The 25018-nt window shown below is 44.8% G+C and overlaps 2 protein-coding genes across 3 annotated transcripts in view; one reads left to right on the top strand and one right to left on the bottom strand.

The window, feature by feature from the left end:
* Positions 1-25018, bottom strand: part of LOC143315027 (cystine/glutamate transporter) — a 138699-nt gene that overhangs the window by 31057 nt on the left and 82624 nt on the right. The window lies entirely within an intron of this gene.
* Positions 669-25018, top strand: part of ppfia2 (PTPRF interacting protein alpha 2) — a 141467-nt gene continuing 117117 nt past the window's right edge. For both annotated transcript variants that reach the window (XM_076722436.1, XM_076722438.1), the window contains exons 1-2: positions 669-1018; positions 10744-10999. In XM_076722436.1, coding sequence (XP_076578551.1) covers positions 10751-10999 — 249 coding nt within the window. In that variant the 5' untranslated portion in view covers positions 669-1018; positions 10744-10750. The remainder of the gene's footprint in view (positions 1019-10743; positions 11000-25018) is intronic.

Below are 25018 nucleotides of genomic sequence, written 5' to 3' on the forward strand. Positions count from 1 at the left end.
CTGAACAGCCCATTCCAAAAATATGGGCATTCATTTACTGAATAATGACTTCCACTTCCATGGTTTTGAAGCTGGCTGCAGGGATGTGACCAGTCACACACCATAATGGGAATAAACATGGTGACAGTGTCCATCTACAAACTGTTGGAACAAAGCCGGTATATATATCAAAAATATCAGCATGTGCTCCACACAAGAGACCTGGATGTTCCTTAAATTAAGAGAGAGATTTCACTCATTTATAATAAAAATCTGGAGGAACATGAAACTAAATGCACCTGTCAGCGGCTCAGAGCAGCCAATGACAACACCGACCTGGCAGAGACCATCTGCGGGACAAAATATTGGAGCTTCAAGCGGCGGCTGCTTTACCGACTGTGGGAAAGAAAAAAACATTTTCTACTGAATGGAAAAGTGTGACCTTACTGGTCCATAGACCGGGAATAATTTTAGATTTTCTACAAATGCTGTCAGGGTCAGGACGCATTTATTTTGTCGGTTTTATAGCAAAAATCAGTGGGAAAGGCAACTATTTTTGTTACGTTTTATGATAGTAACTTGTATATAGGCGACATTATTATTATTGTTGTTACTGTTATTATTATTAGCGTTATTATTATGATAGGTCTGCACACTGACGGGAGGAAGAATTGCACAGCTGCAACTTTAAGACTCCACACGCCTCCCCTCCGTCAGCTCCCACAATGGTCCTTTCCAGCTCCGCTTATCACAGCAGAATTTGTAACATGCCATAATTTCTTAACCGGTGCGTGTGCAGCCCCGGAAATCAAATGTCATTCCCCACCGCGGCTAATTTGGCGATTACTCGTGCTCTTTTGTTTTTGGACAATGCCAGCGGCGGGGACCGGCCGCACCTTGACGATCGGATCCTCGGCGCCGCTGCTGCCTCGCGCTGAAGAAGCCTCCTAGGATTGTCCGCTTGATGGTATAGCTTGCAGAGACTGCAGTTGTCATTGATCCGCTGCCAGAGCCTCGGCTGATAGTAAAGGAATAAATTGTGAGTATGCACGCTGTTGCCGCCGGTATTGCGGTGACCTACATTGCCCCATTCCAGCAGGCTCAAGGTGATTTTCCTCGGTGCCCTCTTCACAGCCTCAACTCTGGACTGATGGGGGGGGTGGCTGGAGGAGTGGGGGGGGGGCTCCTGGTGTGGATGGATACGTGGTGTATATAATCTATAGGCTGCATTTCGTGTGTGGGGTTGACATTGTGAGGCTCTGCAGGAGGAAAAAAAAAAAAAAAAAACCGGCCGGCTGTCAAAGAGGAGAGAGTTAAAGGGGGGCGGGATGCAGACTGAGCGGCTGGCATGATGTAATGCACTTGAGACAATAGCCAAGGATTCTCCCCAATTATCATTTCAGAGAATGAGGAGATTTCACAGCGGCGGATAGACGCGATGAGCGCCGCAGTCAGGCCGCCTCTGTGCGTGCGTGCGCGTGCGTGCGTGCATGTGTGTGTGTGTGTGTGTGTGTGTGTGTGTGTGTGTGTGTGTGTGTGTGTGCGGTTAATAACAGTAAAAAAGAGGAGCTGTCATGGGAGGAACAGCTGCCCCTCCTATAAACAATATTATTACCGGCTATTATAGAGAGGGGGAGAGCATGAACAGCGTCTCTGTCATCCATCCGCCGCCTTCACACACATTCTTACACACTTCCTGTTGTGGATGAATGACTGAAGGGATGAATGAATGAATGAAAAGACGCACACTCGCAGCCGGTGGTTTAATTTGACGCTGGAAGGTTAACGGCTGCAGGCACAGCTGTGATCCTCCTCTGATCTTTCACGTTAACACTCGCGACCACGACAGTTAATATTTGCGTGGATCGCATCGCGCTGAAGTTTCCGAGTGTGACACGTTTATGCAGACAGGGGATGCTTCATTTAACGGCTCTGCGTGGAGGAGTGTGACTTTCCAGTGACGCGCCTCGACCGTGGAAATGCGCTCCACTGCCTAACGTGTCCGGCAGAGCTTCTCTTACCTTGAGGTGTCATGCAGAGGGGTGGCTACCTGTGGCAGGAGCTTTTATGTTTCCAAAATGATGGCTTAAGGGCACCAGGCTGGACGAGCGCCGAACCCTCCATAGCGAGGGAGGTAAAATCCGGCTGAAATATAGTTGAAATCAGTTACAGCCTGAGCTTCACTGCCTTTTTGTTCACCTCGATCCGTGCTCTCATTCAGTCTCTATCGATTGATGGTTTGCATGACCTTGCTGCGGGGGATTGTGGGCGATGTTAAAGGCTACACGCTGTCCTTTCATGTTCTGGTGCGCATGCAGACTTATTTTCAGGTGAACACACACACACACCTAAAATCCCCACCCTGCCCCTCACACACACACACACACACACACACACACACACACACACACTTGATGCACAGCCTCCTCTCCCTTTCCCGCCACCCTAATGGCAGCAGGCTGGGTGTAACTCTACACTCGTGCCATCCTCCTCATCCCATTCACTTTTTCCTGCTTGGTGTGTTCACATGATACGATTTACAGACACAAGCTGATCTTTATGTTCTTTTTCTGACCCCTCCATGTTCTGCTGCAAGGATCCATTATGCAGTTTGTGCTTTGGGCTAAAAATACGAATATTGAAGGGAACAAAGCAACAGTTGTTGATGCATTTGACATAAATAATAGATAACAATATATAGCAATCGCCTATGTTTTTCATTTAATAAGATACAGGCTTCCACACGCTGACAGCAAATACAGTCAGCTGGTGTGTTTTTGTTTGTTCCTTTTATGGATAATTATATTTTCCCCCTCTCTTGATGTGTGAACGTCGCCCTTGGGTTTAATTGCGTTCAGAATATTTTTCCTTCCCTGCTTCTCTGTCTTAGATGCGTGCTTAGTGGAACTTGTTAAATGGAACACCTGACGAAGGTCATTGCACCAAAAATCGGATTGAGTGCCTTTTTTCACAGATTGCAGGAGATTATTTTTCATTTTTACGCAATTGTCAGTATGTCGGTGTCCTAATTTAAAGTCACGAAGAGGCTGATTTATTCATTTACTGAAAGGTTTCTCTACAGGTGACATCTGGATGAACTTCTGCAATAACACTCCTGCAGGGAATTCTAATTGAAATGTCACATGTTTTTATTTTTCTTGGCCAAGAAACAGCAAAATATTAAAATATTAGACCATGAAATTATCCAAAAAATATGCCATCAGGCTTTTAAAACTCCACCACGTCTTCATTGTTTAGTTAAAAACTATATGAAGACATTTTAGGTGTTTTCTCATTTTAATATCAGTTAATGTTTTGAAACTATTTAACTTTTAAAAGAATTAATGACACATTCCTCCAGCTTCTTCAATTGATGCAGCGAATGCGTCATCAGTGTCCACTTTCCACATGGGACACAAACCAACATCTCTGTTTGTAGCCTCTACCGACTCCTGAGGGAAAAATCTGGCTCTTTAGCTGCTAAGTGCTCCGTAATGGTCACCTGCTAGTAGCTAACTGGGCTAGCTAGTTGCTAATCAGCTGTTTTTCTCTGCTGATTGCTTCTGCTAAAGACTCTGATGTGAGCGGTGAGAGTGAACCAGAACAGCAAAGTTGAGGATGCTGTCGACTCGGCCATCTTTCCTTGATGTTTGTGCTTCTACCGTGGCTAAGAAGGCTATGTGGCTAAACGGTTTCTGGATGCTATGGCACTTCTGGTGCAGTCACAGTAGCTATTGTCTCAGATGGCAGCTACTGTCCTACGCCAGTCACGAAACACTGTGGCTGTCATGACTAATGCAGCGTTGTTACTTTTCTCATGTCTCGTGTCTTCCTCTCAGTGTCCAAGAGCCTCTCACCTTGTCGCACTGATCATTTCCACTTAAACCGCATCAATTAGCATCAGTGTTGCTTTTCATCACGCATGATGAAACCGCAGAACGCCGCGATGCTGCAGGTCACAGCTCAGCCCCGTGCAGCCTTGCAGCGTTGGAGATGAGTTAATAGTGCTCCATCCACTCAGTGGACTCCAGCTTGAGTGCTATTGTGTGTTCCTGTAGCAGTGATTAAATTGAATAGACTTGAATTGTTGTTTTCTTGGCAGGCTGTCTCTTGCTTGTCAGAAGTCTCTCTGGTGCACGGAGCCATATGAATGGGATTTCTCAGCACTATGAGTGTACCATGCAATCTGGTCCCTTCCATTCACAAAAATGCTGCATCACTCTTTTCCCACCTGTCGCCTGATACGGATGCCAAAGCGGGACAGAGCGGCGTGCAACAGTTTTCCCATTATCCTTTGTGCTCATCAATAGAGCCTGTAGATGCACTTTGCGTTCAGCTGCATGGCAACGAATCAAACACAGACATTATTTAAAAGCGGAATTTCCCAGTAGTCAGCTCCCTCTGCGAACGCAAAGAGACGTGTGTAATCAGCCTAGTGCTTCTGGTCCTGATGTCAGTGAAGTGCATTATCATCAAAACAATTTGGTCCAGCACTCGTACTCGTGTTGTGAGGACGGGGCATGAATGAACCTAATAGGGTGTTACAAATGTTAGAAAAGCTGACCTCGTATTTCATAAAAGATTAGCTTCCTAATGGGCTTTTTTTTTTGTTTTGTTTCGCTCCTTTCTAAATGACCGTCTCCTTACTTAATGAGTTAAGAGTTATGAATTCCATGCTTGATGATAATGAAGCTTTAAAGACACTATTAAATAATGCTGGTTTTATTTTAGCGTCTCCAAAGTCAGCCCAGCAAGCGTACAGTCGCACAGCTTATCTCCAAAGCCACAGAGTGTCGTGTTCAGTCCTCTGCTTGTTCTGCACACGCTCGCTCCTCCACATGTCTTTTGATGTCTCCCAGGTGGTGAATACTGCTGAATTTGCCTCGCTTGGCCATATATTGCTCAGGAACATACTGCTGTTTTGTGTGCTGCTCCTTATCTGCTCGCACAATTGTTTCCATTAATGAGATTAACTGAAGACATTCAGGAAATTAGCCGCAGCTTGCTGATTTGTTCTTACCAGAATGGAGTGGTTCGACATAAGTGGCAAAATGTACATCTGTCCCATATAGATAGTTCACTGCCTGCGTCAGCCTCACTCCGGGGAACTCTCATGTGTCTCGTGTTGTTTGTTTAATCACCTTCCCTCTGTCTATTTTGCTGTTTGTTAAGTACATAATCATCTTAAAGATATTACTTCTTTGCTGCCCTGACTTGAATAACAATGACCCAAGTGAGGAATCAGAAGTCACATGCAGATAAAAAACGTTTCTATAGCACAGAAAATGAGATTGCATTGTTATGACTATCTACAAAACCACGGCTTACATAAATGTTTTAAACATTTATATCCTACGATATCCGTTCTGACGTCAGGAAAGTGATTGGCCAGCTGCGTGAAGGTAAGAAAGAGTACAAGATTTGAACGTCTCTTGCAAACGTGTAGAACCGCAACGCAACACGCTGAACGCCTTCGAGGAAAGATTCCTCAACAGTGTGCAATGTTGTCCTCGTTTGGACGATCATTGCATTTTGTTCTGTGGTCAGACACATCACATGAGCCAGTTCCTTTCAAGCATGCTGACACCTTCAAGGTTTGGGAAAGGTCACTGTTATAGTAAAAAAAAAAACTATGGATAAAGTATTATAACAGCCTGTCTGCACAGGAGTCGTCTCATTCTTATCTGCCATCAGTACAGCTGTTAGCACATGCTACCATCTCGTGCTTTACATGTGCAACCATGACCTGAAGCATATTTCTTTTTTCTTCTGTTGTATGTGCACAATTGCAGTGCTTGTGTGTTGGGCACTGCCAAAACGAGGGAGCCTTACAATACTACTGATAGCAGTAAAACCCTGCCTGAACTCATGCTACTATGGACTGATGCTGTTGAATTTTTTGTTACATAAGTAGTGCGAACATTGTGTAAAGATAAGGCAATTAAAACAGTTGGTTAAGGTGAGGGAAGGTTTATGGCGAAGCTTAATAAAAAGACAAACGTTAATTAGAGATCTCTTGATTTCCACTCCCTTTCATTCTGCCTTGCTACTTATGCGTTGGCACTGAATGCTGCCATTGGGAATAAATTGTGAGCTACCGCACTGACCAGTATAATTCCTGGTGATACTGGGCTGCTGCAGTTGATCACTGTGGCTTCGGGTTTCACTGACCTAGAGTTCTGAAAAATACCAAAAAAGAGCCGTAGTTAGGGTTTTGCTGTGATTTCATCGTTTTTGGATTTGACGTCAAGCATTGCCTCTGTCTTTATGTTGGTTGCGACTTTTCTCAGCAACTCCCCGCTGCCAGCTAGACTTCAGTCTGGAGCCAGGTGTCTGAGCTTGGATGGGGGCTGCTATGCAGAAAAAAAAGGGGTTTTGGATTTGTTGCACTGATTGGGAAGAAAACCTCGCTCCCACCCCCCTGAATAATTCATTGATTGGCATATGGCATGGAGAGAAAAGCCCAATGATCCCTGCCTGTCTGTCTGTGTGCATTTCTCATTGCATCTGCGGCCCACAGCGTGTTCAATTGAGCATGCTGCTGTTCCTCCCTCCCGTGATTCCTGCATAATTTCAGCCTCACATTTAACATCTTTAACCAGCCGCGCTAAACTCAGTCACTTAAGCTTCGTCTTGTTTGTACAACATTCTCTCGCTACAAATTCCAGTTTCTCTCCGCAAGTATCATTCTGACAGATAAAATCTTACATATTCATTATTAGACATGCATTTATGCTAAGCCCAAGTCTTACACGCTAGTGCAATTTGAGGGCAGATTTCCTGGTGTACATTATCATAATGTGCCGCGATGTTGCATTGCGGAGGAAATCTGTGTGCAGCGACGCTCCATCTGTAGTCACTCTGTTTCAGGCTCCATGAATATCTGTAGACCAAATAGCTGTTGTAGTGGGGGTCAAATTGGTTGTTCAGATGTGAGGAAGTAGTATTGTCACTGCTAGCGAGTGCAATTTAGACAATATCTGCATCCCAGCTGGCAATAGAGCTCTCAGACCACACATTATTCACACTGCCCACTGTGGGTGATTAGTGTTTATCTATCCAAGAGGATCACACTAACTCTTACCTGTCATCACTGCTGCCTCTCTGCTTCACACTAAAGAGAAACAAGTGACTTGCTGCTCACATTTGCACTCCACTAATAGTAAATGGCAGATATTGAGCAGCAGAGGAGCCCCACAAAAGAGGACGTTTTTGGGGGAAGCAAAGCTCATCACTGCATTTGCTTTGTAGACAGGATATATTTATTATATTGTTCTTTTTCTGAATCTCAAATTTAACCAAAGAGGCAGGCTTGATGCTGCTTGAATTTCACAATTAAGCGGATAAATGTTTCAATGAGTGATATGGTTCGCTTTCAGGAGGCTGCTTCGTACGTCTAAGGGTGCAGACAAAGGCAGATCAGTCGATGCACTCTCCCTCCGTATCTATTGATTTTTCATAGACAGTAGAAATGATTTAAGGAGCAGTCACGGTGAGATCAAAGCATAAGGTGCAGGAACAAGACAAAAGGGGATTGTATGTGCCATGAAGCAGAAAAACATCCTCAATACACTTTGCTTTTCCGCACAGCTTAAAGGAGAGATGAAACGCCATTAGACAGCAAAAATGTGCCTGGCCTTTCAGAGCTTGTTTGTTTGTTTGTTGGTGCATCATGGAGACCACAGCGGAGTGAGATCACTGAGAAGTTGTGAGTGATGTAAAAGATCACAAGCAAAGGTCACACGTTGGGGTTAACCCGTCAGAATGTGGAAACGAGAGCTGCCATTTTGCATTTCATAGCTGCCATTTTGCATTTTGCAGAACAGAGATATCAATTTCTGCAGCAACAGTGTCAATAAAGTTTCTGCTGCAACCTGCAGATCGACATAGCAGGTTGCAAACTGTAGGAAATCGCTAACATAGACATATGTGAGTTGTCTAGAGCAGCAAAAAAAAGCATACAAGCAAACAACATCCCACATCAATTTTTCATCGTAAAGGATCACCTGAGGGTGGATTTAACTGTCACAACACAAATATTTACAATCAGCATCAATACTTTCAGCCCATATTATGATATTGCCACATGCCATATGGATTTTTATGCAACCAGCACCTTCCTCCCTGTGCACAACCAACATGTATTGAGCCAGAGTCGGGAATAAATCACTACCTTCTACTTAAAATGCACCACTGGTGCCCCAGCCGGTCCGCCGGCAGGCCCACTCTCCAAGCGAAGGCTGGCACGTGTGGAGAGTCCAGCCAAGCAGCTCACAAGCTCGGTCTCTCAGGTCTAAACGGCAGCGAATGGTGGCTGAATGGTGAACTGGTGGGAATCTGGCTGGCTGCCTGGAGAAGATATGGGAGACCCCGTCTCCCTGCCAGTGCATGCTGAGACACAGACCTGCATTTATAACCCACCCAGAGGGGACCAAGGCCTGGCGATGGGATATTGAAATCTCACTGAGTAAACCTGGCCTGGGCCAACTGTGGTGTACCGTTAGGATTAAATCGAAGTATTAGGGGTAGAGGTAGGCTTTTAATTCTCATTTGTAGACTGAGCAACTGGCTGGTGACTACGTATGTTTACCTAAGAGTGAAAGGGTCAACATATGTTTAGCAGTGCTTTTGACTTTAGTGTAACGTATTTGCTGTACTGGAAGTTATATGAGAAGATTTAGATAAATTTCATCTCTATATGTAGTCGAGAGATGTGGTCCAGGATGGAGTTAGCTTAGCGTGGCTTGTGCTGGAATCAAGGGGAAGTGGTTAGCTGAGTTTTGAGCCTTTTGTCAACCTCGGAGCTGTTATATTCAAGCATTACATCTTGTTTTTTCTACAGGTGGAAATAAGAAAATGAGACACTGTGGTTTAATCAGGTAGCTCATCAGTCACAATAACAAACAGCTGCGTCCAGAAGTCCTCCTGAAGATGCTAGCTTGGCATACTTCTGCTACTCTGAACGAAACCCTGATGGTTCTTAGATGTATTAGTTATTGGCTTGGTTGTAAATAAGATAAAAATAAGTAAATAAGACAGTTTAGGTGCAGTTGGAAGGTGTATTTGTTCAGTTTTGACAGCTAAGTGTTTACCCAGCTTTCATCCTCTGCTGGAAGCTAGCTGCTAAGCTAAACTTATCTGGGAGTCAAATCACGGTAAGAAAGAAAATAATCAAATCTTTTCTTTTAATGGAGCATCCTAAATTTATCTCGTGCTTTATGTTCACCTCATCTCTTTAAATCTTTATAACCCATATGTTTTGAAGCTCAGTTCACCTTGCTTTGTCACATGACTCTGCCATGCGATGATGCTAAAACCCAGTATTAGCTCATGAGCTACCAGCCGTTGGTCAGGATGAGTCCTGAGGCTTTCTGAAGTCCCTCAGGGAAGCTGGAATTTGGCTTCACATTTCCACTATAGCATAGATATGGTGTATTATGCAACTCAATCGGGGCTGGCCCATTAAACAGCACAAGCGTAAAATCTAGGGCAGAACGGCCAGCCTCCCAAGACGTCTCTACAGCTTTGAACCGCCGGGATGACGCCGAGTCGAGCTCCAACTGTGTCAGGCCCAGTCACATGCACACAGCCACGCAAGTAATAGTGGATATTCACACGTCATAGACACTGTCATGGACACACGTGCTATAAATATAAAGATCTTTAGCATGAATGTAATCCTAATTCCTTAAGACGTAATCTGATTCATTCAGAAAAAAAATCACTGGAAAGTACAAAATAAGCTCAAGATCAGTGGTTACAAACCTGGGGGTTGTGACCCCTCTAGTGGGTCACAAGATAAATCTGAAGGGCTGCAAGATGATTAACAAGAGTGGGACATTGCAAAATTTGGAGAGTTTTATGTCTTCACAACTTCAAACTGAGAACCATCACTCACTGGTTTAACTGCTCACAACTCAAAGATATATGCTGCCTGTTGCAAGGGGGCACAAATAGGTATTGCTTGGCTGTGAAGCATTATCAATGATTGGCGTGAAGTTTCATGAATCCGACTAGCTTAATTGACCATGCAAAGGGCCGACTAGCTGTCCAACCGTTACTCTGGCGGGTTGTGTGCAGCCCACTGTAACCCTGAAGGAGAATATGTTGGTAAAGAAAATGAAAACCTAATTCCCACCTGCAGAACAACAGCGCACTGCTGTTCAGAGAGGTTAAACCAACAGTTTGTCTGCAGCACATGATGACATTTATTCTGAAAAGGTTGCTGTTGGAGTTATTGGCACCTTTTGAGAGCGAAACTGAAGAGAGTCCTGCTTCACTCAATTAAACCGCTTCAGGTCTGGCCCCCGTAAATTGTTATTGATTAATATCGCCATCTATTACTTAATGCTGCCTCTTGCTGCTGAATGTGTTTTAAATGGCTGCTTGTCTGCACATCAAACTTGACTTTTTTACTGGGTAATTCAGTTAATGGATGACTTTACATTGAGGCTAATTTCCTCCTGGGGGTCAACAGAAAATAGAGAGGAGGAAATACAGCCTACATAAAACTGTAGCATAGAGTTACTTTGGGGATCTTGCAAGTTGTAATGTTTGATATATGTAACGTAAACATTTTATTCAGGATCTACCAGAGCTTATAACAGGCAACCCTCTGGAGAGAGGAGATTCCTTCAAGGTCAGTGGTGTAGCAATCGAGTTCACTGTGGAGAACAAAACATACTTAACATTATTAAATTCAACACTGTCTCCATCTTGTTCTCCAAACCCTGCGTGACCTCTGATCTCCCTCCTCCCCGGCAGCGCCAAGATGATGTGCGAGGTGATGCCCACCATCAGCGAGGACACGGCGCTGAGCCAGCGCGGCTCTCAGAGCAGCGCCTCAGACCCGGACTCCCACTTTGAGCAGCTGATGGTCAACATGCTGGACGAGAGGGACCGGCTGCTGGACACGCTGAGGGAGACCCAGGAGAGCCTCGGCCTGGCCCAGCAGCATCTTCAGGACGTCATCTACGACCGCGACTCTCTGCAGCGCCAGCTCAGCTCCGCCCTGCCACAGGTAAGCAATGAATGGATTTTTTGTGGTGCTTTTGGCTCTGCTGCCTGTTTGGTAGTATAGATATAGACAGGAAAGACTGTGTGGATCCACTTCACCCAGCATATGTTGTGGTTTGCAATAAAATTGGACTTTATTGCTTTAGTACCTTGTTGTGTGCCACATTTTGCTTTGCCCTCATTTGAATCCCTACAAACCCTTTTCCTGAATGTGAAATACATTCTTCCCCAGCAGTATCCCTTGTTTAAACTTTGGGTAATTATCTTTTAATTTACAGTACATCATGCTTAAATGAACATGGCACAAACATTGGGTCTTCCAGTACCATTATTCTGGAGAATTTTCCAACTCAGTGACTCTCGCTAACAGCGAACGAAATGTCCAAATTAAATCGTGCAGGAGAGTTTAACAGAGCAAATTTTCTGCTTCCCTTTAAACATTTGGGAAGTGGGTCTAATTACCAGTTGGACTCCAGTTGGACTGGATTGAATAATGATGGTTTTTGTACAGCATAAAGCTTGGTATTATACGAGTGTGTATATGTGTGTGTTCAGCTGCTGTTTTTGTTGCACACATTGCTGCAGTGCTACTGCCGTGCTGTGTTTAACCAACTCAGATGTCTTTAATTGCACCGTCATGTTTCAGACACCCTCAGGCAAAACCTGATAAGTAGCTGGCATTTAAAATCCCCGGCATAATTCACATTCAGTGTGTATTCAGCCATGTTGGCTGTATGACGCTGCAGGCTTGCCTCTGTGAAACATAATGGAAATATTGAGCTTGAAATTTTGGTGTGTTTTGCTCATTTTTTTGTGAAAAAAAAGAGCAAGTCTTACGTAATGATTCCTACAGTAAGTGGAGATTAGCACTTTCTAAAAGTGTGTCAGTAATTCTAGTCACACGCTCCCCCCGCTCTGTTTCCAGAAGACTCTGGAGGTTTGCTGGTGGAGAGGAGGACTTTGTTCGCAGGCGGTTCCCGCCGATAGCGCGGTAATCCGCATGGTTTCAGAGACACAGGCGAGGCACACGCTGTGTCTGTATTAGCTTTGGTGTGATCTCACATTACGGCTTAAAAGGGGTTTGAAGTGTTAAAACGATGCTTCCTATTTTGAATTAATCCAGCCAGAAAACCATTTCAATATCTGGCTTTTTTTTTCTTGCCCTATGGCCTTTAGAATAATTTGAATTAACCCACTTACACCTGTGGAACAGATCGCTGGCAGTCTGAGTGTCGACATGTTATGAATACGCCTTTACCGGAGACTGCCTGTGCTGTGTTTTCAGCTCGGATTCGTCTCAGACTGAAGGTCTGAACTCTGGGTTATGTGGTCTCCAGCTCATACTTTAGCCTCGGGGCTGTTATCCTCCTCAGAAGTTACACGCTGGACGTAATATACAGTTGAGACTACAAGACGAAAAAGGGAAAACTTAAGCACTACAAAATGCTGCTCATATATTTTACACGCTGAGTGGAACAGAAGAATCTTAAATCTTTTGTCCCATATTGGACGGCATGTCTTTCCTTTTTCCTGCTGGATTTGAGTCTTCCCGTCACTTCATGTCCAGAGAAAGCACTGATTTCTGCCAAAGTGAAGCAACTTTTCCACGATCAGACGATTTCGCTGATGTCCGCGGTCAGTAAAGGTTGTGCGGTGGCGCTGTGGTGATGTATTGGCTGTCACTGTGTAACGACAGAGCTGACACACTGCTCTGCCGATCGGGATCCTCCGAGCGACATCCTGGCTCATCCTGGTGTCTTATTGGCCAGCATGATATCAGCGCCACTCTAATGGTTTATGAAGACGTTTGTGATTGTGCAGAGGCATTTGGCTAAGGGCACAGTGGCCCTGTTGTGCCTCTCATCAATATGCTGCAGATAAGCGTCGCAGTTTCCGCCTTTTTGGACAATGAGAATGAGCTGATTCCACAGAAGCAGCCATCACCTTTGTGCTGGTGTGTTACGATTAGGCCGCAATGATCTGACACTTCTTTTACGACGGGACTTCTTCGATACAGATGTAATTTTGCAGCAATTTTTGGGCACCAGCAGTGTGGAACAATGCTCAGATAATCATATAGTGGGATTCTTAAAGAGGGCAATAGATAGCTTCCAGGTCTTTCTCCACTATGCGTGTGTGATTGCAGAGGAGGTGGTGAACGAGCTTCTTTTTTGAAGACAGAAGTGGCCTCATTTAGGCGATAGGCAGGCAGTGAATGTGTCTTTACTGATATCACTCCTCTGTTCCCGGAGCCCGGAGCGCTGGCAGGATTAGGCGTTGGCCCACTGCAAACTTCCCTCCCTCTTGTTCTTCTTCCCCCGCTTCCCTCTCTCCCTCTGTTTCTGCTGTCACTGCCTTTTCGGTTATGTCGCGCTTTGCCTTGCGTCTCCCTCTTCTCCTCTGTTCCCCCCCATCAGAGGTCACGGCTCCGCTACTCGTCATGACACTTTCGACTGATCGGAGTGACATTCGCCATCCCCACTCGGCGCTTCCAGGCAACACCGCATCCCCCCTTACATGCATAACAATCCAACAGTGCCCCTGTCCCTTCCCTCAAATGCCTCGCCTGCTCGCCCACTGTCCCTTGTCTTCTCTTCGTACACTTCATCAGGCCATTTTGTGACAGAGCAGGAGAATGGCAGAGGCAACCATTAGCTGTATATGTGTCAAATACCCATCGCTGCCTGACATTCTTTGTATATATTGATGCTAAAATGCTGCTGACTTGAACATATTTAAAGGATTTTTTGCATGCTCGGAAAGTGGCCCTGGCAGCCAGATTTAGAACAGAGTCACAGCGAGTGTTAAAATATAACAATACGGGATGTTTTTATTATTTTCTGACATTTTATAGACGACATGATTAATTGAGAAAATGCTCGGCAGATTAGAATCTGAATCAGAATCACACTCGGCTTCATAGGCCAAAGGACATACAGGACAAAAAGGACTTACAGCTTAATGAGGACAAAAGCCCAAAAAAGTAGTACCCACATGGAAGAATGATGAGGCAATAAACAAGATATACAATGAAATTTACAATGTGCAGCTATTTGTATTGACGGTGACAGTGAGTGGTGCATGAACGGATTATAAATGGCCTCTCAGTGGATGTTTTGGTTAATTGATAGTGAAAATAATTGTTACTTTGCAGCCCTAATAAGTAGACGAAACAACAGAAGATGAAACATCGTGTGCATTATTGACTTTATTTCAGCAAGTCAAGCAATGGATTCACCCTCAACTGCATCTCTGCTGTTGGTGCAACATGCGGGCAACTTGTACTCGCCTCCGACTATAAGCCTCTCAGGGAAATAAGGAGCCCCACCGTCATCTGAAGGTCCTGTCACAGCGAAGACTCCCCTCCAGTCCTCGATGGACCCAGTTCAGAGAAAGAGAAAGACACGTAGAGCATGTAGACAACCCAAAGCCTGCAGCGCCGCACACATGTGACCCTCATCCCATCCCCCATCGCCCCCGTATCGCAACACAGGCAGGCAAGCCGGCAGACAGGCGGCGTTCTCCGGAGCGCTCAGCTGTGCGTTACTGTACTCGAAGGGCCCTGAGGGGCTACGGGAGCCTTCTTCCCATGCTGTTTATTTACTGTTGCCAAACATGGTCTGCAGATGATGTTCTCAGCAGCAGCTTCCCGCTCCTGCTGATTCTGGTTGCTGGCACCAACTGCAATCATCCACAAACACAGATTCTTTTTTTACCTGGCTTTACCTGGCCAAGGCATGGTTAACGTGCACCAAGTTCTGTTTTTTATTTGTGATCCTGGCTGGTCAGTGGGGAACACCAGAGGCCCAGCCGACCTTTAGGTGTAGCAAAGGGAAGAAAATCACATGAAATGACGATTGAGCAGGCTCTGCAAGGTTTTTATCTTTATGTGAGAACATGTCCATGAGACACTGCACACTAACACTGCTGTGCAATTTACAGCATGTTTTAATCACACAGCCACTTTAAACTGTGCAATCTGCCTATATTGATCTTAGGAAAATTGAAATCGATCTTACGAATAGTCGCATTTTTATTGCCACTGTTTTCATTCAGATTTTGAATCATTAAGACATAAGTAATGCCATTAAATCAAAGATTAAAGCGTTGGATGTGCAGCTTCTTGCCCACTGGACACTCGGGACCAGCGGCACGGCCTCGGCTCCCCAGACGTTGATCCGAGTGCCTCGTCCTCCCGGCCAGACAGTAATAAGATACCAGCCAATTGATCACTCACGCTCCGATGTTGTAATGAAAGCCAAGACGGCACTAGATTACTGTACGGAGCAGCCCATTGATCTGCGGTTCGCTCATTCATGACCGTCACACTGGCTTCAGTAGAAATTACGACAGCGTCTTTCCTGTAATGTCTTTTGCATGAAAGTGTGATTGAGCTTGGAAACATGCTTTGATTTCACACAGCAATTACAGTTTCGTGTAAAGATTAGTAATTAGGGCGGCAGTGGATTTATCTAAAGGGTAAGCACTATGTACATCTCTGGTGTCTGGTCATTAGCACCCTGCTTTAAGTCAATGATCCACCCCTCCACCCCACTGTTTATTAATCATACATGACACGGCCATTCGTCAAAGAATCTGGCCACAGGCACGCAGCCATGTCCTCCCATTGCTCTTAAAGCTTGAGCCAATATCGCCAAAGGAGCGTTTGTAGTCACGGAATGTACCACTGTGTGGACCTCCATGGGGGTGCATGCTGAATGAGGAGAGGATGGCACGGCGGTGGGAGCGAGGGAGGAGGGAGGGGAGATGGTGAAGCTCCCTGACAAGGGCAGAATGTGGAAACGAAGATGACTAAGCTTGTCGAGGAGAGGGTATGAGAGGTGAATCCTTCTCCTCTTTGCTTTCTGTTGTTTTTTTGTTTTTTTTCTCCTCGCTGCTCCCCCTCCCTCCTTCCACCCCCTCCCTGTCTCTCTGTTGCTTGTACAGGAGGCCCTCCGGGCTCCAGCAGTCAGCCAGTCAGCTGGTCTCCTCAGCCAGAGCAGCACATGATTTTCCATGATTACTGTTATTGTTTGTGCCCCAGTTCGCGCCGCCTGCAGGCTAGATGCACGGCAGGAAGAGAGGAGAAACTGCGCAAAGACAAGCAAGACTGGGTTGCACAGAAGTTTACCAGTCTCTCCGTAAGCTGACAAGCCTTTCATCTTCAGAATACATAATAATACATCATAAGTAGCACAATTATGTCTGCAGACTTGATAAAATAACTCTGAAAAATGTGGTGTTTCATTTACCCGTGTCCTTGGCACTGCTATCTTTTTGCCTGATATACTCACATGCTGATAGACAGTGGTGGCGCATTTTCCAATTTTCCTGTCTCGCAAGCATTGATTTGCAAACTGAAGCCTCTCTGTTTTTTTTCTACTCAATTTACCCCCAAAGCCTTGTTTTTCCTCTCTTCCCTTAATTCTTTTCTCCCTTTAATCTTCTCCACATTGACAGAAGCAGGGATGGGCCCTTGGCACGCACCGTATGCATCAAGTGTCTGTAATGGCTCTGACAGAGATGCTTGATCAATACCCTTGAAAGTTTAGGGTCTGATTAGGGAGACGGATCTCGCCCTTCTCCGGATGAATCATCACCGCTAGTCTCTACGCCAGGCGCTGGATGCTGGTTGACCGTTGTCTGACAGCAGGTTGGCGGGGGAAACAGAAGGAGGGGATGAGGCAGGGGTTCTGATCAGACACGCCAAGGTGACAAGACGGTGCAGAAGGATCTCCTGCAGATGTAATTATCTCTCTAATGAACAGCACAGTAGGGCACCAGAGTGCTGTAAAGTCAGGAAGTTGCAGGAACAGTAGATCAGCCTAACAAGGAGACAGCAGCTGCTCACATACAAAGTCTTCTTGAGGGTCATTCAGCCTGTGTATTCAAAGATCACACTAAGAATTTCAATTGCAGACGCTGAAGGCAAGCAGAGATTATTCCCTCTGAGCTTGCAGCTTCCAGAATCACCACAGACTTTTAGCTAGTTCAGCTAGCTTGCTTCACTCCACTTTTCACCTGGTTCAGTTCAAAGATGAATTAATTTGCAGTTGCTTGACTGGTTGGTAACAAGTGAAAGCTGCTTCCTGCATGCACTTTATTACACTTAATGATACGATGCAGAAATGTCACCGATTTCAGCTCAATGTGATCCATAAATCTCAAAACATTTTTGACCTTTTCACTGCTCGGGCAGAACTCAATAATAACAACAATAAGAAGAAGAAGAAGAACGATGATGATAAATGTTACTTGTATAGCACCTTTTGTACAAGAAATGCAGTGCTTTAAAGCTGAGAAACCACATGCAACCAAGCGCTTCACATGAAAAAAAGACATAGAATGGACATAAAAACAAGATAGAAAATTAGTGGAGAGAAGTGCAGCCATTGTGATGCACCCTGCACACGGTAACATAACGTCATACGTCTTTATTACTGCATGTGGAATACACAACGTTTTGCATAAACATGTAAAGGCGATGCTGAATTTAGCTTAGATGACTATAAACAGTCAGAGTTTATTGTTTGGAGATGATGAAATGATCCCTCACAACTCTGAATCAGCCATCGTGCTATAAGTCAAAGCAGCTACTGAGGCCCGAGGAAGCGGCGAGTTCCTGGATAGTGATGAGTCATCACGTGTTAACTGTTTGATATACGCTGTAAGTACTCTTATTAGGGAAAAGGGCAGAAGAGCAGCACCAGTCATTCTGGCTGTCTGCAGCATTATGGAGATGACTCCACAGACAGGAAGTAATTACTCAAGCATGACAGACCCAGATGTAGAATGAAATATTTGGCACTGCTAAGCTACTGCTTTCAGCTGGCAATTGCAAGGTATTCATTTTTAATCTAAGTTTCCTCTCACAGCACATCAATTTTAAAAAGAGGCTTTCTCCACGTTTGACACGTTTTGCAGAAACGAGCGGTGGAAGCGTCTGCGGGGGCTTCAGCGGGTTGCCTGAAATCTGAAATCTTTTGATGTAATCGATCCACCCAGTCCAAGGTTTTAAAATTGTGTTACTGTTTGACCCAGATAATATTTGTGGAAGCGAGGTTGCTGTTGGTCTGTAGAGACCTGCGTGAAGCTGAGAAGTGGAAACAGAAGTTGTGAGTGAAGATCAGCAGCAGTGTTTATATCCTGAGACGTTTGGAGACTTAGCCCATCCCAGAAATATTTAGATTATCGCCTGATTATCGCCTGATTTCAAGTAATTTCAGAGAAAGACTGAATTGGATGGCTTTATCGGCCAAGTATGTGTGCACATTCAGGGACTTTGACTCATTGCATAGGAATAAAGAAATACAACTCAATGATTCAAGATTTTTTTTTACTGTTTCTTCTCAATCATACAAGAGAAAATCCTTTGGCACTGACTCCCTGACACTGTAGCAGTAGTACAATACAACTAACAATAAGGCATTAAAATGGTGCTTGAATGTGCAATAAAATAGAAGCACAGTAATATAAATAAAAAAAAATAATAATAATGTGAAGTTAAATGTGCAAGCTGCTATGTGTGTGTAGATGTGTGTGTGTGTGTGTGTGTGTGTGTGTAGACAAAGACAAAAAGAAAAAGAGTGAACAAACAACAAACAATGCATTTAATGAAATTTACAGTATGTACAGATTTATGCTTGAAATTTCAGTGAGTTTAAATTAAAATTGTTCAAATTAGGGGTGTGGTGCTGTGACCAGTTTGCAGAGATGAATATGCTTCACAGAAGATGAGTTATGGCTTGAAGACGTCCACAAAGGCAAAGTAAGGGTCACTTTGTGCGCTTAGATCATGTTCCACATTAATATCGCAGTGAGAGCAGGCAGGTCGAGCAGCTGCAGTATGTCGGCTATGGCGGGACCCTCCACACGCACCATAGACACAGCCTGAGCAGGATGCACATCTAAGACAAGGCAAGTTTCAATAGCAGGAGCAAAGAGGCGGGCAGACAGTTAGAGCCATGCCTGAAGCCTCTCCTCAGAGACAAGGTCGAGTGTTGAAGCCTCTTTAACCAGCACTCACGCTGTTGGTTAGTGGTTTAGGAGTTCAACCCACTTAATAAAATATACCAAATCTGTTTAAGACATCAAATATTTATTGCCGTTCGATGCCACCAAGCTTCCTGCGTGAGTCCCTTTTCTACGTCTGACTAAGCAGTGAGCCTCACTGCAGCATCTCTAGGTGGTTTTTTTTTTTTTTTTTGTCATTTCTTTTCCAAACGTCCCCACAAACACTTGACGATGAATCATTTGTAAATGACAGCGTGTAGGTAGACACCCTCTGAACACTTTGATGTCATCTCTCGCGGCGAGCCGGCGTGCACGTGCGTGAGCGTGCGTTTGTGTGGGCGGGATGGAAGTAAGGGGATGGGGGGGGGAGAGGGGGGCTTGTGTTGGAGTCTACATCACTGTGGGTAGAACTTAGGCATGACTCAGACCCCGAGGTAGGAAATACAGAAAATCTCACATCTTAGTTCACACACACACACACACTCTCCTGAACACACACACATACATGCTGCTTGCTGGCTTTGCCTGAATGAATTAGGGAACCGGTCCCTTGAGAGCCACTTAAGTGAGCAGAGTGAAATGAGGTTATGACCAATATTTAGCGCTCCTCGCAGCGCCGACCTGGAAATGTAATCCTCCCTCCAAAAGCAGCTACATCTGTTTATTTTGCCTCCACCGCTGATTAATATTAGCTCCTCAGTTTTACCACCGAAAGACTCTCCTTCTCTTTAATAACTAGCCAAGACATGATTATTTAACCATAACAGTGCAGCAAATGTGGGCTGACTGACGAGGAATTAGACCGACGTTCATTTCTGACAGCGCTGACATAATGTCCTGAAGACATGTCGAAAAAGACGAGCACTAATTCGATTTTGGGGGAGGGTTTGGCAGCTGCTCTTGACTCCTCAGACCAGGTCTCTGTCATGGAGTGGTGCTTTTCGACCGTGCAGCTGGTCCCCATTAACGGATACCTTTTAGCTTCTGAATGCTCCACTTGAAAGCCAGAAATAGAGCATGATGTCACGGGCTCTTGGCGCTGGCTGAGAATCTTGTTCAAGGACTCCTGAGAGGGCCGATGCCATGATGTCCTGCTCGCACCTACAACGTGGACTGTGCAGATTTCAGTGAAACATCTCAACAATCGTCACACATCTGCAGATGTTATCATTAAAATCAATCCACTCACTGTCCGTGATTAACGTGCAAGCAGAGCTCTTCAAAGCGGCACATTTACATCTCATGTGCTTCACATTTTGTCTGTAATTAGGGTCACTTGTTGCCGGTATTATTACTGTTATTTGTAATGAGGGCTATCTGTGATTTTGAGAATACACAAATAAGACTATTGTAAGCCTCCGTACAAGCGCAGTTTACTGAGAATAAAATTAATTTCAGCTAAAGTTCTATAGTAAATACAGAAAAATGATAAGTTTGGGGTATTAGAGCAGATGTAGATAACAGCAGCCATTTTGATGATTGATTATTTATATTGTTAAGCAAAGTATTCTCTGTTTCCAGCTTAGCTAGGATTTTTTATTAATTCATTTTTGTGTCTTAAATTGAAGCTGAATTTCTTCTAGATCTGTTGGTCAGACAAAACAAGACTTCTGAGAATCTGTGATGGACATTATATTGTATTTTACAGACTTAGTTAAGAGAGTTATGGAGAAAACAGTCTGCAAATTATGAAAATAATAGAAACGTGCATCTACAGTGGTAAATGTCTAATTGAAGGTCTATGTATGAAGAAATAAAACAACCTTATATACTATATTTATTACTTCAAACTGTCTGTATATCTCCATTAGCACTGAGCGCCTTCATTTTAGGTGATTGAGCTGTAAATAAGCCACTGAAGTGACTCATCGTATTGTCAGAATTTCATTGGCTAGTCAAAGCGTCAATCATCTGCAAAATCTGTTACAGAACCACTTCTGTCCAATGTGGACTGTGATTGGCTTCTCTGGTTGCTAGGCTTCATATGCTAGATTGTGATTGGTCAAGTTAGGTTTCATTTCAAACGCAACAGAGTAGCTGGAAACAATGTGGCGTCCTCTGTACATTTTCTCGGAAGTTGCGACTGAAAAACCCAGAAGACAAGCGGAAGAGGAGCACACCTGCTAATTTGAAAGGAGAAAACATCTTTCTGTGGATTATTATCATGTTTTGGACCAAATATTTTTGCTGCAGTCGATCGTCTGGACCTTTGTCGATGTTAGCGGATCGTGTTTGGTCGGAGTGTGGATCACCCAGACACTTAAAACGGTGAGTTGCCTCAATGTTACGTCAATTTTAAAAGTGGTTGTATGTCTGCTGTTGGCGTTTGTTGCCGCACCTGTTGTGACTGTATCTGGAAAAAAGGTTGCATCAGTCGATTAGCTTAGCTTTCTAACGGCGTGTAATATGAGTTTAACGGTGAATGTAGCGTTTGTGTCAGTACACCGGAAGTACAGGCCCGCCAGCGGGTTTCTGACTTTCCAAATGAGAGCCCAATCCTTGTTTTGTGTGTGTGTACACGTGTGTGTGCTCGCGTGTGTAGCGCACAGCGGCTAGCCTCGTGAGTATTTGCGTGTGTTGTCGCCATTGTCATTGTTACTGTCTCCGGTGACATTGCCACAGAGCCCCTGTTGAGCACTAAAAATAGTTGTCATGCTTGTGTATTCAGCCTGCAGCCCCTCTCACTTAAAGCATCTTCCCCCGCGCTCGTGGTAAACCTATGCGTGACGTCACGGAGACCGCGTCCATGCTTTGTACAGTCTGTGGTGTCCTCATCATGTCAGTGGCACAAGGCATAGAGTGAGTCTGTGAGAGCAGATGCCCCCCTCTGCCCCGGGCCACCTCCAGGACCACATATGCATTCACTCAGTAGAGCTTTTTATAGCGTCAGCAAGCGACCTATATATGTCTTCTTCCTACACTGGACGCATCCTGTGACAAGGACAGGAGTAAAATCCTCGCTTTTGAAGGTGAAATGTAATGACTCGCTCTCACTCTCCGAGGAGCTGATCCTCTGTGTCTCCCCTTTATCTGCGTCTTCCCAACCTGTCTGGAGCCTCCTCCTCCTCCTCCTCCTCCTCCTCCTCTCTGTGGTAGATATGGCAGCTTCCCGTCGCCCCCCCGCAGAGGGGCCCACAATCCGGCCCCTCTGATGTGACTCAGGTGCATCACAGCATCGCACTGTATGATGCCACTCCTCATCACGTGTCCAGTGTTAGGTAATACAGTGTGATGGCTAAGTAACATCCAGGCAGCGCTGCAGGGGATCAGGCTTACATCTGACATTGTTACGCGGTCAATGAGCCAGGGATGCTTGATATAATTAAGCCACGGCTTGGTGTGTCACTTTCACATGATCTAATGCGGCCCAGCCTTGCACTGGCACTGCTTTGTGTGTAAACCTCTCACTGTCTGGTAACATGACTGAGGGCAGACAAACAAAAGTCCTTTATTAACCGCTTGCAGAGAAAAAGTGATAAATGGTGCTATGTTACCTGCACAAGTTTAGACAACACCTCGTACGTTTGTGTGACAGCGGAAAATCTGCCCGCTGTGTAAAACAAACCTGTGAGTGTCTTTTGATAACTGTTAATGCTATTCTGCTGTCAGCCTCTTCAAAATCAAACAGCCACGGCGTCCTTCTAGACACACCGTTTTGCTCTCATATACAGCGTTTTGAAAAAAATCATAGAGGCAGCAGAGATATCCGTTCCCGACAGCCGCCTCGACGCACGAGGACACAGTGGAGCTGCGCGACATGTTGCATTTGGCATCGTTTTTCTTGACTACAAGTGTCTGCCGCCTGGCTTTGTCTGTTGCGGTCACTGCTGCTGTGTGTGCATGTCATTTACAGTCGAATGCAGCACGTTTCCAGGCTCATCAAAGAAATGCTGGAAATCAGAAAGCACACAGGGAAAGAATCCCTTAAACACATACACTCATACACTGATATTCCATCAGATTTAAGTGTTGCGCTTTCCAGGGACAACAAGATTACTGGGTGGCAGAGCTCAACTAACACATCTACTGTTCCCTGACAGTGGAGTACTGCACGATGTGAAGTTATTAAACCCAGCAGGAATTACTTAGCTGAGAATTACAAGTCAGCAAACTGGCACTGCAGGATTTCTTGGATTGCAATCAGAAGGAATTACGACATTTTAATAAAAAAAAAAATCTGAAACACACGACACTAGAAAAGCAGAAGACTGGCCAGGAAACGTGAAACAGCACTAAGCTAGCAAGAGATACGGTGGCTCACCGTCAGCCGCGGCCGGCGTGCTGCTCAGACTGCCAGACAAACACGAGGATTTAATGGAGATTTCTAAAAGAGAAATTGATTTCATGGAGCAGATGCCTGTGGATTTTACTCTCTGTGTTTTTTTTTTGTTTGTTTGCGCCCCAGCCATCTGTTAAAACTAATATTTATTTTATGACATTTCATTATTAGATTTTAAAGATGTAAAAGGTTCTGCTGGATCTCGGACAGATTCCTTGGCTTAAAAAGTGAAATAGTGCGTATCTTGCTGTGTCACGTGCTGGTTTTCAGTATTGTTGTTGTTAAAGTAGAAAGCCCCCATGGAGTTTCAATGGCACTGAATGCAGTCTTTTCTCACATCAGTCAATCAGGAAATATTGACTGCTAACCAAGCTAGCCATCACGTTACCTCTCTGAGGCTAATATGGTGCTAATACAACATTGTGTGTAACTTAGCTCTCTGTCACTGTCACTACCACTGAATTTGTTGGCCTAAACTGTTTTTTTTTTTGTTTTTTTTCCAGTAAAAACTACAACCGTCTGTCTCCAGCTTGTGTTTTAAGCTTGTTGCGGTGCACTTTGTCCAGACTGCAGACACAACAGATTTGTTCCTCAGATCAGATCTTTAAGAGGGACTGCCAGACTGTTTTTTTAAGTGATCAGATATTTGTGTCCAGACATCACCAACTTATCTGTTGTTCTCTGTGTTGTATTACTATAGTTATAGCAGAAGATACAATCAGTCTCTTGCATGCATATTTGTATCAATGTGATCTTTTTTCCTGTCGTTTTCAAACCTCATGCATTTCTTCAAATTCCTTAATTTTCTGAAATATTGGCATTGACTTCAGTTATTTGTATCTTTATATCTTCAGGTCACCCTTGAAAGTAAGCTGGTTAATCTCAAAGAAGTTTGCCCTTGAATTCTGACATGTGTATATATAAAAATCTAATAAGTGTATAAAACACATATTTGGCATTTTAAGAAGAGATTGATGGCTCACTCAGCACTGGCGTTAGCATTGAGCTGTAAGCTGCAGGTGGCAGTGGTTAATTAGTATCGAGTGTTAGCTAGCTGGCCTGGATATGTTAACAGCGTTTTGTGGCCCCGTTTTGCACTGTGATAATCATAGCCTGGCTTCCTTTAAAGACAGGGCCAACCCACCCACCGCTCCCTCAGCTGCTTGTTTTGTTCCCACTGCTGAGAGCAGTCATCTGGTGCCCGCCTCCCGTTGCCAGCTGCTGCCCGGCCAGCTTCTATCACAGGTATCCAATAGGGCGCATCGTGTGCTGTGGCACGGCCATGTCCGCTCCACCGCGGTGCTGCGCCGGAGCTGCCAAATGCTCATAAGCACCATTGAAGTAATCAACCAGATGAAACCCAGAGGTGCTGTTCTCTCTGTTGCATTTGTTATTGGTTAGAAAACATGTCCAGCACGCTGGCAGCTCAAAGCCCCATCAGCTGGGAACGCACGTCGGGGTAGGTGAATGAGCAACACCCCTGTACACAGCTGCTGAAGTGCCCTTAAGCCAGGCGTGTGTGTGTGTGCGCTAAGGGCCTTAAACTCGCATGAGCACATTAGAATCCCACTTGTCCTCTACACAAACGTCTTCCTAACTGTCTTCACTTTGTAAGAAATGTTCAGCGTAATGCGTCTTTTAACACCCGGTTAGTGGAACCAGATGGAAATGAGCTTTTTAAAGCAAGCATCCGCTCATTTACCGTTGATTAACCGGGACTGTCCCTGACAA

Source organism: Chaetodon auriga, chromosome 22 (genome assembly GCF_051107435.1).
Source record: "Chaetodon auriga isolate fChaAug3 chromosome 22, fChaAug3.hap1, whole genome shotgun sequence".
NCBI classification, from domain to species: Eukaryota; Metazoa; Chordata; class Actinopteri; order Chaetodontiformes; family Chaetodontidae; genus Chaetodon; species Chaetodon auriga.